Source organism: Ranitomeya imitator, chromosome 7, assembly GCF_032444005.1.
Source record: "Ranitomeya imitator isolate aRanImi1 chromosome 7, aRanImi1.pri, whole genome shotgun sequence".
Classification (NCBI taxonomy): domain Eukaryota; kingdom Metazoa; phylum Chordata; class Amphibia; order Anura; family Dendrobatidae; genus Ranitomeya; species Ranitomeya imitator.
The window spans coordinates 79783160-79805301 of record NC_091288.1 but is presented as its reverse complement, the minus strand read 5'-3'; the positions used below and the strand labels follow the sequence as shown (position 1 = coordinate 79805301).

The 22142-nt window shown below is 41.1% G+C and overlaps 1 protein-coding gene across 2 annotated transcripts in view; it reads left to right on the top strand.

The window, feature by feature from the left end:
• PLCL1 (phospholipase C like 1 (inactive)) overlaps positions 1 to 22142 on the top strand; it is a 394318-nt gene that overhangs the window by 247376 nt on the left and 124800 nt on the right. For both annotated transcript variants that reach the window (XM_069733546.1, XM_069733547.1), the window contains exons 2-3: positions 11996 to 14467; positions 17281 to 17484. In XM_069733546.1, the coding sequence (XP_069589647.1) occupies positions 11996 to 14467; positions 17281 to 17484 (2676 nt within the window). The remainder of the gene's footprint in view (positions 1 to 11995; positions 14468 to 17280; positions 17485 to 22142) is intronic.

Genomic DNA, 22142 nt, shown 5'->3' with positions numbered 1-22142 from the left:
TTTCCCGAGGGTAACAGGAGAAATTCGACCCCACAATTTGTTGTCCAATTTGTCCTGAGTGCGCTGATACCCCATATGTGGGGGGGAACCACTGTTTGGGCGCATGGGAGGGCTCGGAAGGGAAGGAGCTCCATTTGGAATGAGGACTTAGATGGAATGGTCTGCAGGTGTCACATTGCATTTGCAGAGCCCCTAATGTACCTAAACAGTAGAAACCTCCCACAAGTTACACCATTTTGGAAACTAGACCCCCTAAGGAACTCATCTAGATGTGTTGTGATAGCTTTGAACCCCCAAGTGTTTAACTACAGTTTGTAACGCAAAGCCGTGAAAATTAAAAAAAAAAATCTTTCCCCCCAAAATTATTTTTTAGCCCCCAGTTTTGTATTTTCCCGAGGGTAAGAGGAGAAATTCGACCCCAAAAGTTGTTGTCCAATTTGTCCTGAGTACGCTGATACCCCGTATGTTGGGGGAAACCACCGTTTGAGCGCATGGCAGAGCTCGGAAGGGAAGGAGCGCCATTTGGAATGCAGACTTAGATGGAATGGTCTGCAGACGTCACATTGCGTTTGCAGAACCCCTAATGTACCTAAACAGTAGAAACCCCCCACAAGTGACCCCATATTGGAAACTAGACCCCCCAGGGAACTAATCTAGATGTGTTGTGAGAACTTTGAACCCCCAAGTGTTTCACTACAGTTTATAACGCAGAGCCGTGAAAATAAAAAATCTTTTTTTTTCCCACAAAAAATATGTTTTAGCCCCGAGTTTTGTATTTTCCCAAAGGTAGCAGGAGAAATTGGACCCCAAAAGTTGTTGTCCTATTTGTCCTGAGTACGCTGATACCCCATATGTTGGGGTAAACCCCTGTTTGGGCACACGGGAGAGCTCGGAAGGGAAGAAGCACTGTTTTACTTTTTCAACGCAGAATTGGCTGGAATTGAGATCGGACGCCATGTCGCGTTTGGAGAGCCCCTGATGTGCCTAAACAGTGGAAACCCCACAATTATAACTGAAACCCTAATCCAAACACAGCCCTAACCCTAATCCCAACAGTAACCCTAACCACATCTCTAACCCTGACACACCCCTAACCCTAATCCCAACCCTATTCCCAACCGTAAATGTAATCTAAACCCTAACTGTAACTTTAGCCCCAACCCAAACTGTAGCCCTAGCCCTAACCCTAGCCCTAACCCTAATCCTAAGCCTAGCCCTAACCCTAGCCCTAACCCTAGCCCTAACCCTAACCCTAGCCCTAGCCCTAACCCTAGCCCTAACCCTAGCCCTAACCCTAGCCCTAGCCCTAACCCTAGCCCTAACCCTAGCCCTAACCCTAGCCCTAACCCTAGCCCTAACCCTAGCCCTAGCCCTAATGGGAAAATGGAAATAAATACATTTTTTTTATTTTTCCCTAACTAAGGGGGTGATGAAGGGGGGTTTGATTTACTTTTATAGCGGGTTTTTTAGCGGATTTTTATGATTGGCAGCCGTCACACACTGAAAGACGCTTTTTATTGCAAAAAATATTTTTTGCGTTACCACATTTTGAGAGCTATAATTTTTCTATATTTTGGTCCACAGAGTCATGTGAGGTCTTGTTTTTTGCGGGACGAGTTGATGTTTTTATTGGTAACATTTTCGGGCACGTGACATTTTTTGATCGCTTTTTATTCCGATTTTTGTGAGGCAGAATGACCAAAAACCAGCTATTCATGAATTTCTTTTGGGGGAGGCGTTTATACCGTTCCGCGTTTGGTAAAATTGATGAAGCAGTTTTATTCTTCGGGTCAGTACGATTACAGCGACACCTCATTTATATCATTTTTTTATGTTTTGGCGCTTTTATACGATAAAAACTATATTATAGAAAAAATAATTATTTTTGCATCGCTTTATTCTCAGGACTATAACTTTTTTATTTTTTTGCTGATGATGCTGTATGACGGCTCGTTTTTTGCGGGACAAGATGACGTTTTCAGCGGTACCATGGTTAGTTATATCTGTCTATTTGATCGCGTGTTATTCCACTTTTTGTTCGGCGGTATGATAATAAAGCGTTGTTTTTTGCCTCGTTTTTTTTTTTTTTTTTCTTACGGTGTTTACTGAAGGGGTTAACTAGTGGGCCAGTTTTATAGGTCGGGCCGTTACGGACGCGGCGATACTAAATATGTGTACTTTTATTGTTTTGTTTTTTTTAATTTAGATAAAGAAATGTATTTATGGGAATAATATATATTTTTTTTTTTTCATTATTTTGGAATATTTTTTTTTATTTTTTTTTACACATTTGAAATTTTTTTTTTTAACTTTTTTACTTTGTCCCAGGGGGGGACATCACAGATCAGTGATCTGACAGTTTGCACAGCACTCTGTCAGATCACTGATCTGACATGCAGCGCTGCAGCCTTCACAGTGCCTGCTCTGAGCAGGCTCTGTGAAGCCACCTCCCTCCCTGCAGGACCCGGATCCGCGGCCATCTTGGATCCGGGGCTGGAGGGAGCAGGGAGGGAGGTGAGACCCTCGCAGCAACGCGATCACATCGCGTTGCTGCGGGGGGCTCAGGGAAGCCCGCAGGGAGCCCCCTCCCTGCGCGGTGCTTCCCTGCACCGCCGGCACATCGCGATCATCTTTGATCGCGGTGTGCCGGGGGTTAATGTGCCGGGGGCGGTCCGTGACCGCTCCTGGCACATAGTGCCGGATGTCAGCTGCGATAAACAGCTGACACCCGGCCGCGATCGGCGGCGCTCCCCCCGTGAGCGCTGCCGATCGCATATGACGTACTATTGCGTCCTTGGGAAGTAAAGCCCACCCCACATGGACGCAATAGTACGTCTAATGGCAGAAAGGGGTTAAAGATTAAGCGTTGTTTTTTTTCTCTCCATAAATTAATAGCTCATGTGAAAATAAGAAACTTTGTAATATATCTTATTAAAGAAATCTGCTTCTTTCTCCTTCTGAACTGATTGATCGTTCTTAAAAGTCTCAATTGAGTGGTAAAATGTGTCTTCAGTGAATGCAGATTTTCTCATTGAGGAGCTGGGAGATGACAGTTGGTGCTCATAAAGTTCTGTGGAGAAAGAAGCAAATTTCTCTAATATATTGTGAGGGGATATTGTGAGGGGTTGACACGCTTGGCTGCTTCTTCATGTAGACACAGGACCACTTCGATAGTGAAACACCTGCTGGTTTGTTAAGGTCAGCATAGACCAAGGCAGAGTTCAGGAAAACAAAAGCAGAGCCTTCCTGGCTTAATGGAAAACAAAGCAAATAAAGTGCAACAGAGTCCTTTCTCTGCAGGTTCCACCTGCAGACACCTGGCAATGTCCTCTGCTCCTGGAGCCACGTGGGCGTGTTCCCTCTCCCAACACACCACCCAGACTGTCTCTCATGTCCAGGTGTTTAACCAAGACCATGTGATGATCACATGATCGTGACATCACCGCAGGTCCTGCTAGTACACATGCTGGTGTCGGCTCTCTAAGAGGAGATAGGGTGAGCACCCTCCCTCCTCTATGGGTGCTCACATAAAACTAGCCGATTGTTACTTTAAAATTAACCCTCTCATCACTTAGCATGCTGGAGGCAAAACAATCTGGTTCTACATCACTAACTGTATTATACGCAGTGACACATATCTCCCTTCATACACTGTGCCAGTGACTCTGTCACAATATATCACAAAGTTACTTATTTTCGCAATGGCATTTCAGAGTCAAACATACCTTGCTAAAATGATACATCCAGTGCCTGATGCGTGCTGACCTTGGATGGGGCAGCTTGTATCGGCTATCAGGTTCCCAGCAGGGATTTTGGCACACTCCTCCATACAGATCTTCTCCAGATCTTTCAGGTTTCGTGGATGTTACTGGGCAGCATTGAGATTCAGCTCCATCCAAAGATTTTCTATTTGGTTCAGGTCTGGAGACTGGCTAGGCCACTCCAGGACCTTGAAATTCTTCTTACGGAGCCACTCCATAGTTGCCCTAGCTGTGTGTTTCAGGTCATTGTCATGCTGAAAGACCCAACCACGACCCATCTTCAATGCTCTTACTGAAGGAAGGAGGTTGTTGGCCAAAATCTTGCGATTCATGACTCCAGCCTTCCTCCCTTCAATACGGCAGTCGTCCTGTCCACTTTGCAGAAAGCACCCCCAAAGTATGTTGTTTCCCCCACCATGCTTCACGGTTGGGATGGTGTTCTTGCGGTCGTACTCATCCTTTTCCTTCCTTCAAATATGGCAAGTGGAGTTTTTTAGGGTTGGCGGAACGCACCGAATATATATTTATTAGAGGAAATTGGTGCGTTCGCAACTCAGGATCCACCGTGCAGGAAAGCACCTGCAGTTAGATATAGCAGTACTATATAGTGGTATAAACAGATTCTGTTACTTCACAGAGTCTGTTAGCAAAGATAACGCTGTGCCCTGTTTGGCTCACAGAGGCACACAGCTACTTAGTAGAGCAGATGGTGGTCATGCAGTCAAATGCAAAGATGAAACTCCTTGCCGGAGGTGCCAGCATTCTAGGGGCTTATTTCAGCCGGGTCCCTGACTGCATACAAAACATGACCACACTGGTGCTGAGCTCATACATAAATTGACACTAGCGCATGGCCGTGCGGTCATGAGAACCCTTTATAGCTGTAGCACCTACAGGACCTTCCAAGAAGGACCAATGGAAGGCTGCCACAGAACTTGATCAGGTACAGGGCTTTCCTGGAGGACCAATGGAAGTTGCTGCAGTACCTGAGCATGTGACCCTTGATCTCCACTGAGAGATCTTGCCCTGGGCATGCTCAGTGTGTGCAAAGCAGGACTTAGTCCCAGAAAAGCCTGCTCGCCGCAGACCAGTGCAGGGTACAATAGTAAAGCCTGGAGAGGCAGCAGTAACCCTTTGCACAGTATCAGATTCAGTGTGACGCTGGGACCGACGTCTCCGCTGAGCAGGCTCCACTGCGGCCAATGCAGAATGGGAGACCGCAGCAGACATGGTTCGAGATTCCCCCTGTGCAGCGGCGGGAACTCGACTCCTAACAGAGTTGATACCAAAAAGTTCTATTTTTGGCTCACCTGACTATGTGAGCTTCTCCCATGCCTCCTCTGGATCATCTAGATGGTCATTAGCGAACTTCAAACGGGCCTGGACATGTGCTGGCATGAGCAAGGAGACCTTTAGTGCCCTGAAAGATTTTAATCCATGACGGTGTAGTGTGTTACTAATGGTAATGTTTGAGATTAAGGTCCCAGCTCTCTTCAGGTCATTGACTGTGTAGTTTCGTGTTGTCCTCCCGTGTAGTTCTGGGCTGATTCCTGACCTTTCTCAGAATCATTCTTACCATACGAGGCAGGATCTTATATGGAACCCCATACCGATGAAGATTGACAGTCACCTTGTGTTTCTTCCGTTTTCCGTTTTTAATTGTGCCAACAGTTGTTGCCTTCTCACCAAGCAGCTTAACTATTGTCCTGTAGCTCATCTCAACCTTGTACATGTCTACAGTTTTGTCCTTGGTGTCCTTAGATAGCTCTTTGGTTTTGACCATGTTGGAGGGGTTGGAGTGTGATTTAGTGTGTAGACAGGTGTCTTTTACACAGGTAATGAGTTCAAACAGCTGCAATTAATACAGGTAATGAGTGCAGAGTAGGAGGGCTTCTTAAAAAAAAAACTGATAGGTCTGTGAGAACCAGAATTCTTGCTGGTTGTTAGTTGATCAAATACTTATTTCATGCAATATATTGCAATTTCATTATTTAAAAATCATATAATGTGATTTTTTTTTTTTTTTTAGATTCTGTCTCTCATTTATAATAATAATAATCTTTATTTTTATATAGTGCTAACATATTCCGCAGCGCTTTACAGTTTTGCACACATTATTGTCGCTATCCCCAATGGGGCTCACAATCTAAATTTCCTATCAGTATGTCTTTGGAATGTGGCTAGAAACCTCTGTGCTCGGAAGAAACCCACGTAAACACGGAGAGAACATACAAACTCCTTGCAGATGTTGTCCTTGGTGGAGTTTGAAACCAGGACTCCAGCGCTGCAAGGCTGCAGTGCTATCCACTGAGCCACCGTGCTGCCCCTCTGAGCCACCGTGCTGAGTATACGTACAATAAATACAATAAAAATTACACATCTCTCCATTTTTTGTAAGTGGGAACACATGCAAAATTGGCAGTCTAGAAGTACTGCTAATAAATGAGAATTTTCGGCTGATGATAAAAAAGAATGGGCAATCACTAGACTAATGATTTCTTTTTTAATCCCTCCAATTTGCCAGTACATCTGGTAGTTTCTGGCATTATGGGATGTGCTGTCCACATTACAAGTCTAACAGCTGAGTAGATCACTGTAATAAACACCACTACTATGTCATGAAAGAATGGAACCAAAATCTTCTGACCAATCAATTAGGCAAAAATGTGTTTGTTTCCTATACTGCATACTTTGACCCAATGACTATACAGTCATGGCCAAAAGTATTGACACCCCTGCAATTTTGTCAGATAGTACTCATTTTCTTCCTGAAAATGATTGCAAACACAAATTATTTGGCATTATTATCTTCATTTAATTTGTCTTAAATGAAAAAAACACAAAAAGAATTGTCCTAAAGCCAAATTGGATATAATTCCACACCAAACATAAAAAAGGGGGTGGACAAAAGTATTGGCAGTGTTGGAAAAATCATGTGATGCTTCTCTAATTTGTGTAATGAACAGCACCTGTAACACCTGTGGCACCTAACAGGTGCTGGCAATACCTAAATCACACTTGCAGCCAGTTGACATGGATTAAAGTTGACTCAACCTCTGTCCTGTGTCCTTGTGTGTACCACATTGAGCATGGAGAAAAGAAAGAAGACCAAAGAACTGTCTGAGTACTTAAGAAACCAAATTTTGAGGAAGCATGAGCAATCTCAAGGCTACAAGTCCATCTCCAAAGACCTGAATGTTCCTGTGTCTACCGTGAGCAGTGTCATCAAGAAGTTTAAAGCCCATGGCACTGTGGCTAACCTCCCTAGTTGTGGACAGAAAAGAAAAATTGACAAGAGATTTCAACACAAGATTGTGCGGATGTTGGATAAAGAACCTCGACTAACATCCAAACAAGTTCAAGCTGCCCTGCAGTCCGAGGGTACAGCAGTGTCAACCCATACTATCCATCGGCATCTGAATGAAAAGGGACTGTATGGTAGGAGACCCAGGAAGACCTCATTTCTTACCCCGAGACATAAAAAAACCAGGCTGGAGTTTGCCAAAATGTTGTAGCCTGAAATGTTTTGGAAGAATGTTCTCTGGTCAGATGAGACAAAAGTAGAGCTTTTTGGGCAAAGGCATCAACATAGAGTTTACAGGAGAAAAAAAGAGGCATTCAAAGAAAAGAACACGGTCCCTACAGCCAAACATGGCGGAGGTTCCCTGATGTTTTGGGGTTGCTTTGCTGCCTCTGGCACTGGACTGCTTGACCGTGTGTATGGCATTATGAAGTCTGAAGACTACCAACAAATTTTGCAGCATAATGTAGGGACCAGTGTGAGAAAGCTAGGTCTCCCTCAGAGGTCATGGGTCTTCCAGCAGGACAATGACCCAAAACACACTTCAAAAAGCACTAGAAAATGGTTTGAGAGAAAGCACTGGAGACTTCTAAGGTGGCCAGCAATGAGTCCAGACCTGAATCCCATAGAACACCTGTGGACAGATCTAAAAATGGCAGTTTGGAGAAGGCACCCTTCAAATATCAGGGACCTGGAGCAGTTTGCCAAAGAAGAATGGTCTAAAATTCCAGCAGAGCATTGTAAGAAACTCATTGATGGTTACCGGAAGCGGTTGGTCGCAGTTATTTTGGCTAAAGGTTGTGCAACCAAGTATTAGGCTGAGGGTGCCAATAGTTTTGTCTGGCCCATTTTTGGAGTTTTGTGTGAAATGATCAATGTTTTGCTTTTTGCTTCATTCTCTTTTGTGTTTTTTTCATTTAAGACAAATTAAATGAAGGTAATAATACCAAATAATTTGTGTTTGCAATCATTTTCAGGAAGAAAATGAGTATTATCTGACAGAATTGCAGGGGTGTCAATACTTTTGGCCATGACTGTATGCTTTCATAAAGTGTGAAGGTTCACTTAATAAACAGCCCCCAAAACTAATGTGGAGCCTTGGGTTGGAATGCATAATGTTTTGAAGCTGATAAGAGCAGCCTTGCCTTTGTCCCCTGATCCGGGCTCTGGGTTGAGCTGTATGCACCAGTGTCTGTATTAAGACATCAATGTGGCGGATTCACTTTAGAACGTTATACAGCGCAAGAATCGACTTTCTGTAACCTGGATTTGAACTTTGCTATTTCATGGCTCAGTGGTTGCAGTGATGTGGCTTCATATTTTCAGCCAGTAGATGAGAATGTAGATTTTTGATGGGGCTTCCAGGACAAAGAAAGAGCTAAAGAAGATGTTGATGCGTTGCATCACCATGCCTATCCTCAGAATCGCTACACTACTGATTCAACACCCAGACCTCCCCGTGATAAACAGTTTGTTCTTCTGGTCTGTGGTCCAGAGATGAATATGTCAATTATGTAAAGACCTAGAATGGAAGGAAAGTCTCTAACAACCAACACCTTGGTAGAACCCCATAGGCTTCAGGTTCATTCAGTGCCGATGTTAGCACTTCACTTGCCAAAGCATTGGAGGCAGAAGCTGCAGACCGGTTATGAACAAAACCTAAATTCCTGTTTTGACAAGGCGCTAAACAGTGATATAAATTGTTATTGTTTTGCCTCTTTCTAATTGTGACTTATAGACTGTATTAATTTTTATTTCTAGTTTTACTATTTAACTTTACTTTTATTACATTTGATTTACAAAAATCGAACATGAAAACTGAAGACTTGACTGTCAGTTTATTTGTATTCCCCAGAAATATTTGCAGCTTTGTAATCACATTTACGTTCATCCCTGTTGCCATTGCGCTCAGAATCCTTTTCTTCTTTTTCAATCATGCATGTATACACTATAGCCAATTTCATAAAATGCCAATGAACCACAATACAGCATCGGGTGGGAGAACACGAAACCTGGAGTCAGATTGATAAGTGCAGTTCAGTGTCTAATCCAATTGGAGTAATATTATTAAAATGTATGGATTCAAGACACCACATAAAAACTATCTCTTGTATAACACCTAACAAAGCAGTTGGTAATAAAGGATCAACCTATCGTAACTGGTATTTCTGTACTTAGGGCTTATCTCTCAGGGTATTAGTTGGCTCTCTTACCAGCTGATTAGTCAGTGGTCATCTGTTGAGCACTCATTGCCTTTAGTTACTATCCTGTTCATCCACAAGATAGTTTTTCTGATCGTCCAGCATAGGGAAGATTGTATCTAATCAGTCCTATTTCTTTTGGGTTATTGGCCACTGGTCAATCTTAGTTAGGATGGTTGCCAAATGAAGACTACTCACTTGGATAATATTGCTATCAGATAGAAGGGACTATATCATTATCAGCTATTATCAGAAAATAGCATACTCAGTCCTAACTAAGATAAATAATATAGGAGTGACTATGTTATTTTTAGTTCTCGACATTTATAAATCCGGTTAAATAACCACATATCAGTTATGATAGGTTGATTTTTTATTATCCTGCACTGTTATGTTACACAGGACCTAGCTTTTATATGGTGTTGTGAATCCACACTTATTTGTTTTAAAATTAACGATAAAAGTTCCATTTTAATAATGTTATTCCAGTTGGATTAGACAGTGAATTTAATTATTATTTGGAGACCATTTGGAATTTAGAATGTTGGGTACAGTACTTCAAATCATGGCTCATTGGGATACGACACCTCTTTATTTGGTCAAAATCTTCCCATTATTACCATTATTCTACTGTATGTAGAATAATATAATGGAGAAATCCAAAAACTATACATTTTTTGGGAGGCAAGGTGGGGGGATCAGGTAAATGTGGTCATCTACATTTTGCTGTACCTCCCCCCATATTAAAAAAAAAAAAAGCAAAACAACATAAACCTGCCAAAGCGTAGTTAAAATATATTTTTTTAAATTACTCCTTGACCAGTTTAGTCGATGGGCAAGTTGCCAAATAGTTTGAGTACAGTTTTTAGCAATACCGGTGTATACATCCAGCAGAACACACTGTATAGACGTGAGCTTGGCCTAAGCTGGCATCTACTGCTTTTCCAGAATTGTGGGCTATGGCTAAATGCTCTGCTTGCCAATGTCCTAATGGGTTAAAAAAAACAACCAACCATGTCCCACTTATTGGATGTTTGTGTTAGATTAGTGGAGTAGATGAATTGTAGACTTTGGAGGTGAACACCCAGAAGATTGATTTTCTAGCTTGGAATAAAAGACCACTGAATATTATTTGCTATGAGAATCTTTATCCCTCCATTTATCACTGACATGTTGTATACTTTTCCTCAAAAAGCATGCTGATCTCTTTATAATCTGTTTTATGCAATGAAGATAAAATATTAACCAAACCATTTCTTCTATGTAAGGAAAATCTTCCAGGGAGCCCAGAGCTTGAGAATTTATCGCTACTGCTAAATCTAAAGATAAACAGTAGTCCGAGTTTGACTGATGATGGTCATGACTCATGATATATGACCAGGGACATCACAAGGGGCTTCTAAAGCCCAATGCTGGTCCCTTTAGTCTCCTTTTTTGGGACTCTTACATAACTCAATGTCCAACAAATGTCTAGAATTCAGTGATGTAAACTAGCTCAGCTCCAGATCCTACCATGAATATAATCCATTAGATAAGGTATTGATAGTAGAAGGGATGGATTTGAAGGATTTGTTTTCACTCGTGGCCATGTATGTCTCCTTGGAGAATTGTTTTCAGCTTTTTAAGGGAAAGTGTCATCAGGATTTTCCACCTCAAATTCATTATATGTGCTTGTAGCTGTTTCAAAAACACGTACAGTAATACCTTTTCATGGTCAGTACGTTTCTCCATTACTGAGAAATCCGAGTTTGATTTTGTATGCAATATGAGGCTGAAGAGTTATTTGTAGATCTGATGCCTCTGTCACTCCAGCTCTATTACTTTCCCAGCATCGCCGCCTCCTGCTTGAGTGATGCTCCTTTCCCTGAAGTCACACAGTGACAAAGGTTTTAAATCTGTAATTAGTTATTCAGCCTCATTTTCATATCAATACAAATACTGATTTCTCAGTAATAGAGGAGCAGACTGGTTATGTAAACTTATTGCTGGACTTGTCTTTGAAAGAGCTACATGCACATATAAATAGTTTGAGGATGGGGGGTATGAACTTCCTGCTGACAGGTTCCCTTTAACATCTATCAATTATAAGTAACTCTTCCATGTGTATATGTCAGCTATCTCTATAATACTGTTGTACAATATGTTTGGCACTAACCTTATTGCTGCTGCGTCTCCATTAATACCTGTTCAATACTAGTTTATGGTGGTACAAATTCATTATCTACAAGAATTATAGCACATGTTAAGTAGAATAGGAGCAGGAACATAAGTAATAATAAATGGGTAATGTACTGCAGCAGGTCTGCAGCCTTACTGTGTTCTCTATACCTCATGCCTTTTAATTAACTGGTAAAACTTTAATAGATATTCCACAAAATTTACTGCAAGTGCCTTAAAAATGGAGTGTCTGCTCGTTAGGGCCATGAAATGTTCCTATTGATTCTAGTAAAAGCGTTGCAAATTGTTTATGTTTTTTACTTAATATATAGGATCCATGGCGTAGTGTTTAGTACCTGGGGCAGAGAAAGTGTTGTGCCCCCTAACCATGTATCGATGCCCCCTTTAGAAAGCATTAATTCTTTAGAATCTCCTTCAAAAGTAATGGTACCCATTGAGTGTCTCTCCCACAAAAAACTGTCTGTTCACGTTACACTACTGCATGGCGTACAGTATTTGGTGACCTTATCAAAGTAACATTTTTGAGTCTTATAGACTTTCTTTTTTTCCTGTAGGACCCTGCAAACCAAAAACCTGGCAGAAAGAAAACGGTATCGTTTAGCAGCATGCCATCGGAGAAGAAAATAAGCAGCGCCAGCGATTGCATCAGTTTTATGCAAGGAGGTTGTGAATTAAAGAAAGTGCGTCCAAACTCTCGCATCTACAGCCGTTTTTTCACACTTGATGCTGATTTGCAGGCTTTACGTTGGGAGCCTTCTAAAAAAGATCTCGAAAAGGCCAAGTTGGACATTTCTGCCATCAAAGAAATACGACTTGGCAAAAACACGGAAACATTCAGGAACAATGGACTGGCAGACCAAATTTGTGAGGACAGTGCATTTTCAATAATTCATGGAGAGAATTATGAGTCTTTAGACCTGGTGGCTAATTCCGCTGACGTGGCCAATATTTGGGTCTCAGGTCTAAGATATCTAGTCTCTCATAGCAAGCAATCATTGGATTTGGTAGAAGGTGGGCAAAATACACCCAGATTTACCTGGTTAAAATCTATCTTTGATGCCGCAGATGTAGACGGGAATGGCATTATGTTAGAAGATACGGCAGTTGAACTGATCAAACAGCTTTCTCCTGCTATTAAAGAAACAAAGGTTAGGTTAAAGTTTAAAGAAATCCAGAAGAGCAAAGAAAAACTTACCACCAGGGTGACCAAAGAAGAATTCTGTGAAGCTTTTAGTGAACTATGTACAAGACCCGAAGTGTATTTTCTTCTTGTACAAATTTCCAAAAATAAAGAGTACCTAGATGCAAACGATCTACTATTGTTCTTAGAGTCTGAGCAAGGGATGACTCAGGTAACAGAAGATATGTGCTTGGACATAATACAAGAGTATGAGCTTACTCAAGAAGGATGCTTGAAGGGTTTTCTTACCATTGATGGTTTTACGAAGTATCTTTTGTCCCAGGAATGTGATATATTTGATCCTGTTCATAAAAAGGTTAGCCAGGACATGACACAACCATTGTCGCACTATTATATCAACGCCTCCCACAATACTTACTTAATTGAAGACCAATTTAGGGGTCCAGCAGATATTAATGGATATGTGAGGGCGCTGAAAATGGCTTGCAGAAGCATTGAGCTTGATGTCAGTGATGGACCAGATAACGAGCCAATCATTTGCAACCGAAATAGCATGACCTCACCATTAGCCTTTCGTAACGTTATTGAAGTAATTAACAAATATGCCTTCGTCTCCTCTGAGTATCCTCTTATACTTTGCATTGGCAACCACTGCTCTATACAACAGCAAAAGGTAATGGTGCAACATATAAAGAAGATCTTTGGGAGTAAACTCTACACAGAAACGACTTTGCCAGCAGATTCCTACCTTCCATCTCCTGAAAAACTTAAGAAAAAGATTATTGTAAAAGGTAAAAAGCTGCCATCTGATTTTGACCTCTTAGAAGGAGAAGTAACCGATGAAGATGAGGAGGCCGAAATGTCTCGAAGAATGTCAGAAGATTATTTTGGAGAACAGAGATTGATCAAACTTTGTAGAGAGCTATCAGATTTAGTATCAATTTGCAAATCGGTGCAGTACAAAGATTTTGATGTCTCCATGAAAAACCAAAGTTATGGTGAAATCTGTTCTTTTAGTGAGAGCCAAGCTAGTCGGATTGCTAACGAGTATCCAGAAGACTTTGTAAACTACAATAAAAAGTTTTTAACAAGGGTTTATCCAAGTCCAATGAGAATAGACTCAAGTAATATGAATCCGCAGGATTATTGGAATTGTGGTTGTCAGATTGTGGCTATGAATTTTCAAACTCCAGGTCCAATGATGGATCTCACCATCGGCTGGTTCCTTCAAAATGGGGGCTGTGGGTATATTCTTCGACCATCCATTATGCGCGATCAAGTGTCGTATTTTAGTGCGAACACTAAAGGTGTAGTGCCTGGTGTATCCCCTCAGGTTCTTCACATCAAAATTATCAGTGGACAAAATTTCCCTAAACCAAAAGGAGCATGTGCGAAAGGGGATGTAATTGACCCATATGTGTGTATTGAAATTCATGGCATCCCCGCCGATTGTGCAGAACAAAGGACTAAAACAATGCAACAAAATGGTGACAACCCAATTTTTGATGAAAGCTTTGAATTTCAGGTAAACCTCCCAGAGTTAGCCATGGTGCGCTTTATGGTTCTTGACGATGACTACATTGGGGATGAATTTATTGGCCAGTATACTACACCCATTGAGTGTTTACAGCCTGGATACAGACATGTGCCGCTACGCTCTTTTGTCGGAGACACAATGGAACATGCTAAATTGTTTGTTCACATTGCAATTACCAACAGAGCAGGAGGAGGAAAGGCTCAAAAGCGTGGATTATCTGCAAGGATAGGGAAAAAAGCCAGGGATTACACAATGCTAAGAAACACTGGCCTTAAAGTTTTGGATGACATCTTTAAACTTGCTGTTCATCCTCTGAGGGAAGCCACAGATGTCCGAGAAAACATGCAGGTAAGGTGCGCTTATTGGGTTTAGTTAATTTGTTTGATTATTCATTATAAAGGACATGCTAAACTTACCATACTATGATCAAGTGGCTGAATATCAGAATAAAAATAGTTTTTTTTCTTTGTCATCTCCATTGCGTAGATACTAGCTTGTAAAGTTTATTTGCCAATTTCCTCTGCACCCAAGTGAGCGTTAGCAGAGACTCTTCTCAATCGTAAGCAATGTCATGCACATAAACCAAAAAAAGATGAAGGAGGTTAGAACCGGCGTCCTCGAGAGCTATGGTAAGACTTTTGTGTCTATCCAGGTCACCAGATCTCACTGCCAGCATCTAGCGTGATTCACATCCGGCTGAATTTGGGGCGGACCCCCTGCAGGATGGACTCGGTCGCTATCATTCCTTCCGCGACCGCGATTTTTACACCCCTGATGGGTATGGCGGGGGATTATTTTTTCATTTGACCACATTTTCTAACTTTGACCATATTTCATTGTCAACTAAAACCACAACAAAATCTCTTAAGAACAATCTCAATTATTCTCATACTTTTTCTAGTCTAGTGATTTTCTTTTGATCACAGCCCTTTAAGCATACTTATTGGTACTAATAGCTAACGAGGATATGTTAGATTTTTCCTATTTTATCTGAGAGCAGCATAATGTAGGTGTAGAGACCCTGATTGCACTAATGTCATTTACTGGCTGCCAGTTGTTGCAATAAAATCAGTGTTTTATCATCAGATTATTACTAGAGGACTAGTTGTTTCTTACCATGTAGACCTCCTTCTCTATGTAACCCTGCGTTCCCTACTGATTGGCAGCTTCTTGCCTATGCACTGTGCACACAGAAACCAGCCAATTAGTGGTGTGGGCGGTGTTATTAAGAGCTCAGCATTCAGAGCAGTGCTAGATTTTAAGGAGCCCAATACAAATCACTGGAATCAGGGTCTCTTACCCTACATCACACTACTTTTTCATACTATATAGAAATTACCTGATGATGAATTCCCTTAAAAATATATATATTTAAAAATACTTTTAAAAGATGTTACATTTTACTCATTGATCCGTAGTTGCTCCATGTAACATAAGCTTTGAATGCAGATGGTTTTATTTGCAGCACATAAAAGTATAATTGTGCCAGAGATCTAAGAGTCATCAATAATAATACCAGTTTTCATTATCAAGGCTTTAGCCAATCCCACTGCCCCTGCAGTGAGCAAAACAATTAGTATGCAAATGCAATGACACAAACTACCAATTTTAGTCTAATAATTGACAATAGTAAACTCAGTCTAAACACATATTTCATAAAATGAGACCTGCCATCAGGTCAAAAGTGGCCAGTGTTTGCTCTAGTTTTCTACTTGCTCCTCCGCAGTATTTTTTATCGAATTGTTTTCACCATTTTTTATTAAACACGCCAGACGGTTTCAGAGATGTGGACCTTTTTATTTATGCAGCCAATAAACTAATTTAATGGTGTTTCACAAGGGGGCGGTGCTTACAGTGTGAATATGCAGAGCAGCCTAAAGATACGCCCCCAGCGAACCCTGTGAGTTAAAGACCTTGAAAATTAGCATATTGTATATACTAATTAAAAAGGCCCCTGGAACGGCATGATGGATTTAGAAAAAGAAAAACCTGAATGCCTAGAGGAGCAGCAGAAATTTTAGAAGAGCAAATTTGGTCACTTTTAACCTGGTGACAGGTGATATTTAATGTATGTTTTTATGTAAACCAGTGCTGGCCAAAACCTTAGATATTGCTCCTGGAAATGTACTTTTTTTGTTATTTAAGGCCGGGGTCACACTTGCGAGTCCCTCGCCTCAATACCCGGCACTGCCACCTGCACTTGGGACTGGAGCGTGCAGTTACATGTATTTCTATGTAGCTGAACGCTCCGGTCCTGAGTGCTAGGTATTGAGGCGAGAGACTCGCGCGAGTTTCTCGCATTGCACTCACAAGTGTGACCCCGGCCTAAGAGTGAAACCAGGTAAGATATTGATCAGGGGGACTCAAACATGTGTCCCCCAGGCACCATTGTGTGGCCTTTAGACCTCTGAGACGATCGTGGCCTGCCCCAGGGGCTGCCGATATCAGCGTTTCCTTTCAACTGCATGTGCATCCTCAGAACATTATTACAGCATAGAGGCCAGAATTACTAATGGTTAATTATAAAACAATAATACTGTATGGAGCCGATTGGGGGACAAAACAAGGAAAAAATTCAAAATAAAGTATTAAAAAAATAACAGAAAAAATATTTGGCCACTAAAAATGCTGTTCTATGTAAGAACTGAAGTAAAAAAGATCGGTGTAAAGAAAAAGTGAAACGAAAGGTAAAGGGAAATTGGCCAAATTCTTTCAGTAAATAATACTCTAGTTAAGTGTGCTCCAGACTTAGGGTACAAGTCTGCAGTCACTCTATATGACTGCAGACTTGTGAATCCTCACAGCTCGCGGGAGCGGGCGGTGATGTGACTGCAAGTATCCGATTTGCAGACTTCCTGCTACTTTCCAACTAGACATGTCTGCCCTCATTCAATGCACTTGCATTAAGCGAGGCTGCGTCAGTCTAGTTGGCAAGTGACGGCATGTATGCACATTGTTGTGGTCACGTGTTCGACACTTCTGCCGTCGGCAGCGGAGAATCCACGCAAAGTGACTGCAGACTTGTACCGTAATGTCGGACAACCCCTTTCAATGACTGTCAAACTTTTTGTTAACACTAAGAAGCCAGTCTATGGTAGACAAAACAATGGTTGGTGGTATTTGCTCTTGTGTTGATTTGCTTCTTATTTTTTCTACGGTAGAATGCTCTGGTGTCCCTGAAGGAGCTCTGTGGACTCCCTACCAGCTCCAGCCTCAAGCAGTGTATGTTGTCCCTCGCATCACGGCTGGTGAATAGTGGCAGCACGCCGTCTGTGAACCTCATCATGAAAGACAGTTACCCTTATCTGGAATCCTTAGGAACCATACCTGATGTGCAGAAAAAACTGCTCAGCTCCTATGAAACGGTTGGTACTGACCTATGGTATATTTACCATCACTTGCATCTGTTTACCATCCTTTACATCTTACATCGATATTTTGCCATTGTCATAAGTTTTTGTAGGATTGGTTTTCACCCAATAAACATGGACACCTATACTAAGGGCTCATTCACACAGTTTTTCTCTTACAAATGCTATCCGTTTTTTTCACGGCTTGCACTCATACCTGTGTCAATCTATAGGGCTGCTCACATGCCAGATTGTCAGATGTTTTCCTCGAACTGAGTGGTTCATGCAAAATCGTCAGACTTGTCTGATATTGATCCGATTGGCACGTCAAAATCAGCAACGCAAGTAAAAAAAAAAATGGGATGCCAAAGGAGAGGGTCTGATTCAGACATCTAAATTTTACGTACGAATGCTATCCATGTTTTTCACAGATAGATTATGCTATGGGGCCATTCACATAACCACCATTTTTTGCGGCCCGAGTGGTGCATAGGGAAATCGCGGAAACTTCTGATTTTGATCCAAGCGTCTGATTAAAAATTTCAATGCAAGTCAATAGATCCGTGAAAAAAATCGAACAGCTATAGAAAAGTGGAGAAACTGTTTTTTATTATTTCTCCACGTACGAGAAAAAACGATGACACTCGGACCACACTCTGATCAAACTCTGATCCAAGACTGATCAGAATAATCGGTACGATTTTCTCGTACATGGATGTGTGAATGAGCTTGAAGGTGGAGAATTTTTTTTTTCTCATCAGTGAAAAAAACGTTGAAACTCTGACCAAACTCTGGTGAAAATCTGAAGAAACTGATGAAGCTCGGTCCGTTTTTCTCATACGGCAAAAATCTGCTGAGTGTATGAGCCTTTATTCTGATGGGTAAACTGATGGAAACTAGTGGAAACGGGAGAACTCATCAAATAAGATTAAAAGGCTGCAACAGAAATGCGCAAACATAATAATGATTTTTACTTACATGGCGCCAACATATGCCGCAGCAATTTACAATTAGGGGACATGTACAAACGATATCGGCTCATAAGAGCTTACAATCTACACAGAACAGGATCCAAGTAATGATGCTTGACAGCATTGTGTGATCACCACATTATAGACAGTCACTTCATTGTCTCTTTTCTGTTTTTGCGCTCTGTCACTCTCAGAAATACTCTTTTTTTTGTTTGTTTGTTTCTTATAGACTTTATAACAAAATTAGAGAATTCTTCCATATATTGCTGATAGCTTTGAAGCACTCCATGGATGACCTTAAAGGGAACCGGTCACCTGATTCAGGCTACCCGAACCACAGGCTGTATGTATCGGATACCAGCTGCATCATTACAGTCGTGGATGTTAGACTTAGTGTTTCAGAGAAGATCATTTGAAAAGTAATTCAAGGACTATGCGTCTCAGATGACTAGCCTAAGAGATCTGTCCCCAGTGGCCTATCCCTATGTGTGAATAAAGGAGATAGAACAGAGAGAAGCCATTCGGGAGCTGCCATGCATAGTCCATGACTGACGTTTCAAAGGATATTTTCTCTGAAATGCCGCAGCCTTTCAGAGTAAAACATACATGACTGCATTAACTCAACCGATGTGTTATTCATACTGTCTGTGGTTCAGGCAGCATGAATCAAATGACAGGTTCCCTTTACGATATTTTCTTGTTCATTTTCAAGCATTAGCACAAGAGAATTTTATGATTCAGTTGCTATATATCATTTGGCTAATATTTACTCATTTAATTGTTAACTATTCAGTGATGCTACGGTGAGATTTTATTTTAATGACGTTAAAATGGTTTTCTCAACATCAGTAAAGAAAATCAGTAAATTACAATATGCTTGTGGTACAACACAGCATTTCTTGTTAGCGATGAGAGACATAAATTCAGTAGGCACAGAGATATAGACAATTATCTTTATGTTGGCTTTCAGTTGATAGTTATTGTCTGATACTTATTGTCTGCTGTCTTTGCAAGCCAGGGTTGCAGGATCATTGAACAATGAATGTTTGCTTAATATCTTTATTGACCATTATGTTGGTCCTGTAGCTTGTTGACTTGAAAAACAAAGAAGAAAAAACTATGCAAATTGATTAAATCCACAAACAATGCAAGTTAATCTCATCACGCCATCCTCTGGATGTGGCTTGAAGGACAATAGTTGTGAACCATATAAAAGGGAGAGTCCAGAAACTTCACAAAACCACAGCCAGGAACTTTCTACAGGATGTCACCTTAGGGGACTATGGCTGGAAGAACACAGATCTGCTCTATTGACAATCGCCTTAACCACTCAGCCACCTGTGTTCTTCCAAAGGTCAATCAACATATTAACCAAACTTCCATTGTTCAGTGACCCTGAGTCCCTGCCTTGCAAAGATAACAGACAATAAGTTACAATAACCATCAACTAAACAGTCAACATAAAGATAATAGCCTGTGTCTCTGTGCCTACTGAATTTACGTCTGACATCATTAAGAAGAAATGCTGTGTCATCCCTGCTTATAAAATCAAACAAGTTTGCAAATTAAATATTAATAAAAATCATTTTCATTCACAGGAACATAGGGATTTTTACTGTTATTGTTTAATCCTCGTTGTCTAGGTTACCAGCCACTGCTGCAGTGTAGCAGCATGACCGAGCATATGCAGTGCTTTCAGGCTCTTTCCAATAAAGCACTGTAAGCAATGATCTAAAGCTGGCCTGTTCGCTGGAATGTATAATCCGGGTAGCTGCATCCCAGTGTGCACAGTTTGAAGAACCAGCTGAGCAACTATGCATCTGGTATGAACTGTCAATCTTTAGGAGTACACTGCCCCTCAGCAAACAGAAGGCTGGGCGGCAGAGGAGAGGTGTCTCGCCTAAGATCACAAGTGAGAACTACCTTTTAGTAAAATTAATGAGAATACTGTGAAAACACTATGGCCCCGATTTATCAAGACAGACACTTTTCATGCCAGTCTTGATATGGGTGCAAGGTGAAGTGTGAAGCGCCAAGTGTCAAGCGCCTCCATGTACTCCCCATCACAAATCTTACTCCAGTCTGAGACTGGAACAAGATTTGTGGCGTAAGGAATGCCTGCGCTCATCATGAATTAGACAAGTGGAGGGGGAAGAGTCGCCATTCCCCATCACACCCCCATCTTGCCTTAGTTATACATGTTGGAGCAGGACGAAAAAGTCAAGTCATAACATTTTTGAACAGCTTTGCGTTCAGAAATTTTTCGACTTTTCAAAGTCAAAATGTAGAAAAAAATTCACATCCTAATTCCTTTGTATGAAAAATGTCAATTCTCTCTTGCATCTTTTTTTTTTTTAAACTCTTTTTAGTGAAATATTCCACAAAATAAGATAACAAACATATGGCAACATAGCATAGCGTCAAAATAATCCGTGTATCGACATTCGCATTGACATAGATATGACATCATACTTTCAATAATAAAGTATGCAAACAAACAAATGAAACATATCCTTCAGTATAATATATTCTACCAGGCATTGCACTTCCTAATCAACAAAGTCTTTGTAAAAGTTTTTAAGCTCGTACCAGGTCAGGTTATAATAGACGTGTTATTAATTCTACATAAATCATCACTTTCATGGTCCAGAATGGATTTACATCAGGGACTATATCGCGAGATTGAAGAGACCATAGCTCCCGGAGCCAAGTGCGTCAATGGCGAGTTACACCACCTTTCCCAAATCTTCTGAAATTTCTGGGGACATCCTCTGTTTCTGTATAATATGTTTTCATAAGGAATTATGTCATTCACTAGTTTCTTCCACTGATTAATCAAAGGAGCTTCCCCCCTTCCACCTCAACGCTACCGCTTTCCTAGCCATAAATAGAACTTCCCGAAGAAATATTCTATCATGGTGGACCTACATCTCCTCATCCACGGCACCTAGGAAGCACAACTCTGGACTACATTTGATCGGTATCCCCATTATCCGCTCCAATGTAGCTATGACCTCACTCCAAATCTTTGTATAATTCTACAGTTCCAAATAACGTGCCAGAAATCAGCCCCGGATTCCCCACACCTATGACGTTCATCAGTTGCCCCTCTACCAAATTTATGTAATCTACTTGGGGTCAGATAGGATTGGTGAAGAATATACAATTGTATTAACTTGTTATTTGCAGCTGGCGACACCATCGTATGTGCCTCCAGGATATCGCTCCACTGATCATCAGTGATAGAGGGTATTAAGTGTCGCCATTTACGGTCTACAGCGAGCTGAGTGGGTGCAATTTTAGAGTTTAACAAAAAGGTATAGAGGAAGGATATCACACCTGTAGGTTCTTGAGTTGATAATACTCCTATCAGTGGGTATTTAGATATTCTCATTCTAGGAAACGGGAACTGGTACATCATGGCTTGTCTCAGTTGCAGATATCTATAAAAGTCTCTGTGGGGAATTCTGAACCTGACATGGATTTGTTCGAATGATACTAAACTTTCATTTTCAAAAAACTGATTAAGTGTTGTTATTCCATTTTGTTTCCAGAAACCCGGGTCCTGTAAATTTTGAAGGTGCGAGAACTCGGGGATTATTCCATATCTGAATTTCTCCAATTTGATCGGGGAATTTCAAAATACGTTTACTTTCTTGCCAAACCAGTATTGCTAAGCTATGCGCAAATAACAAACCATGG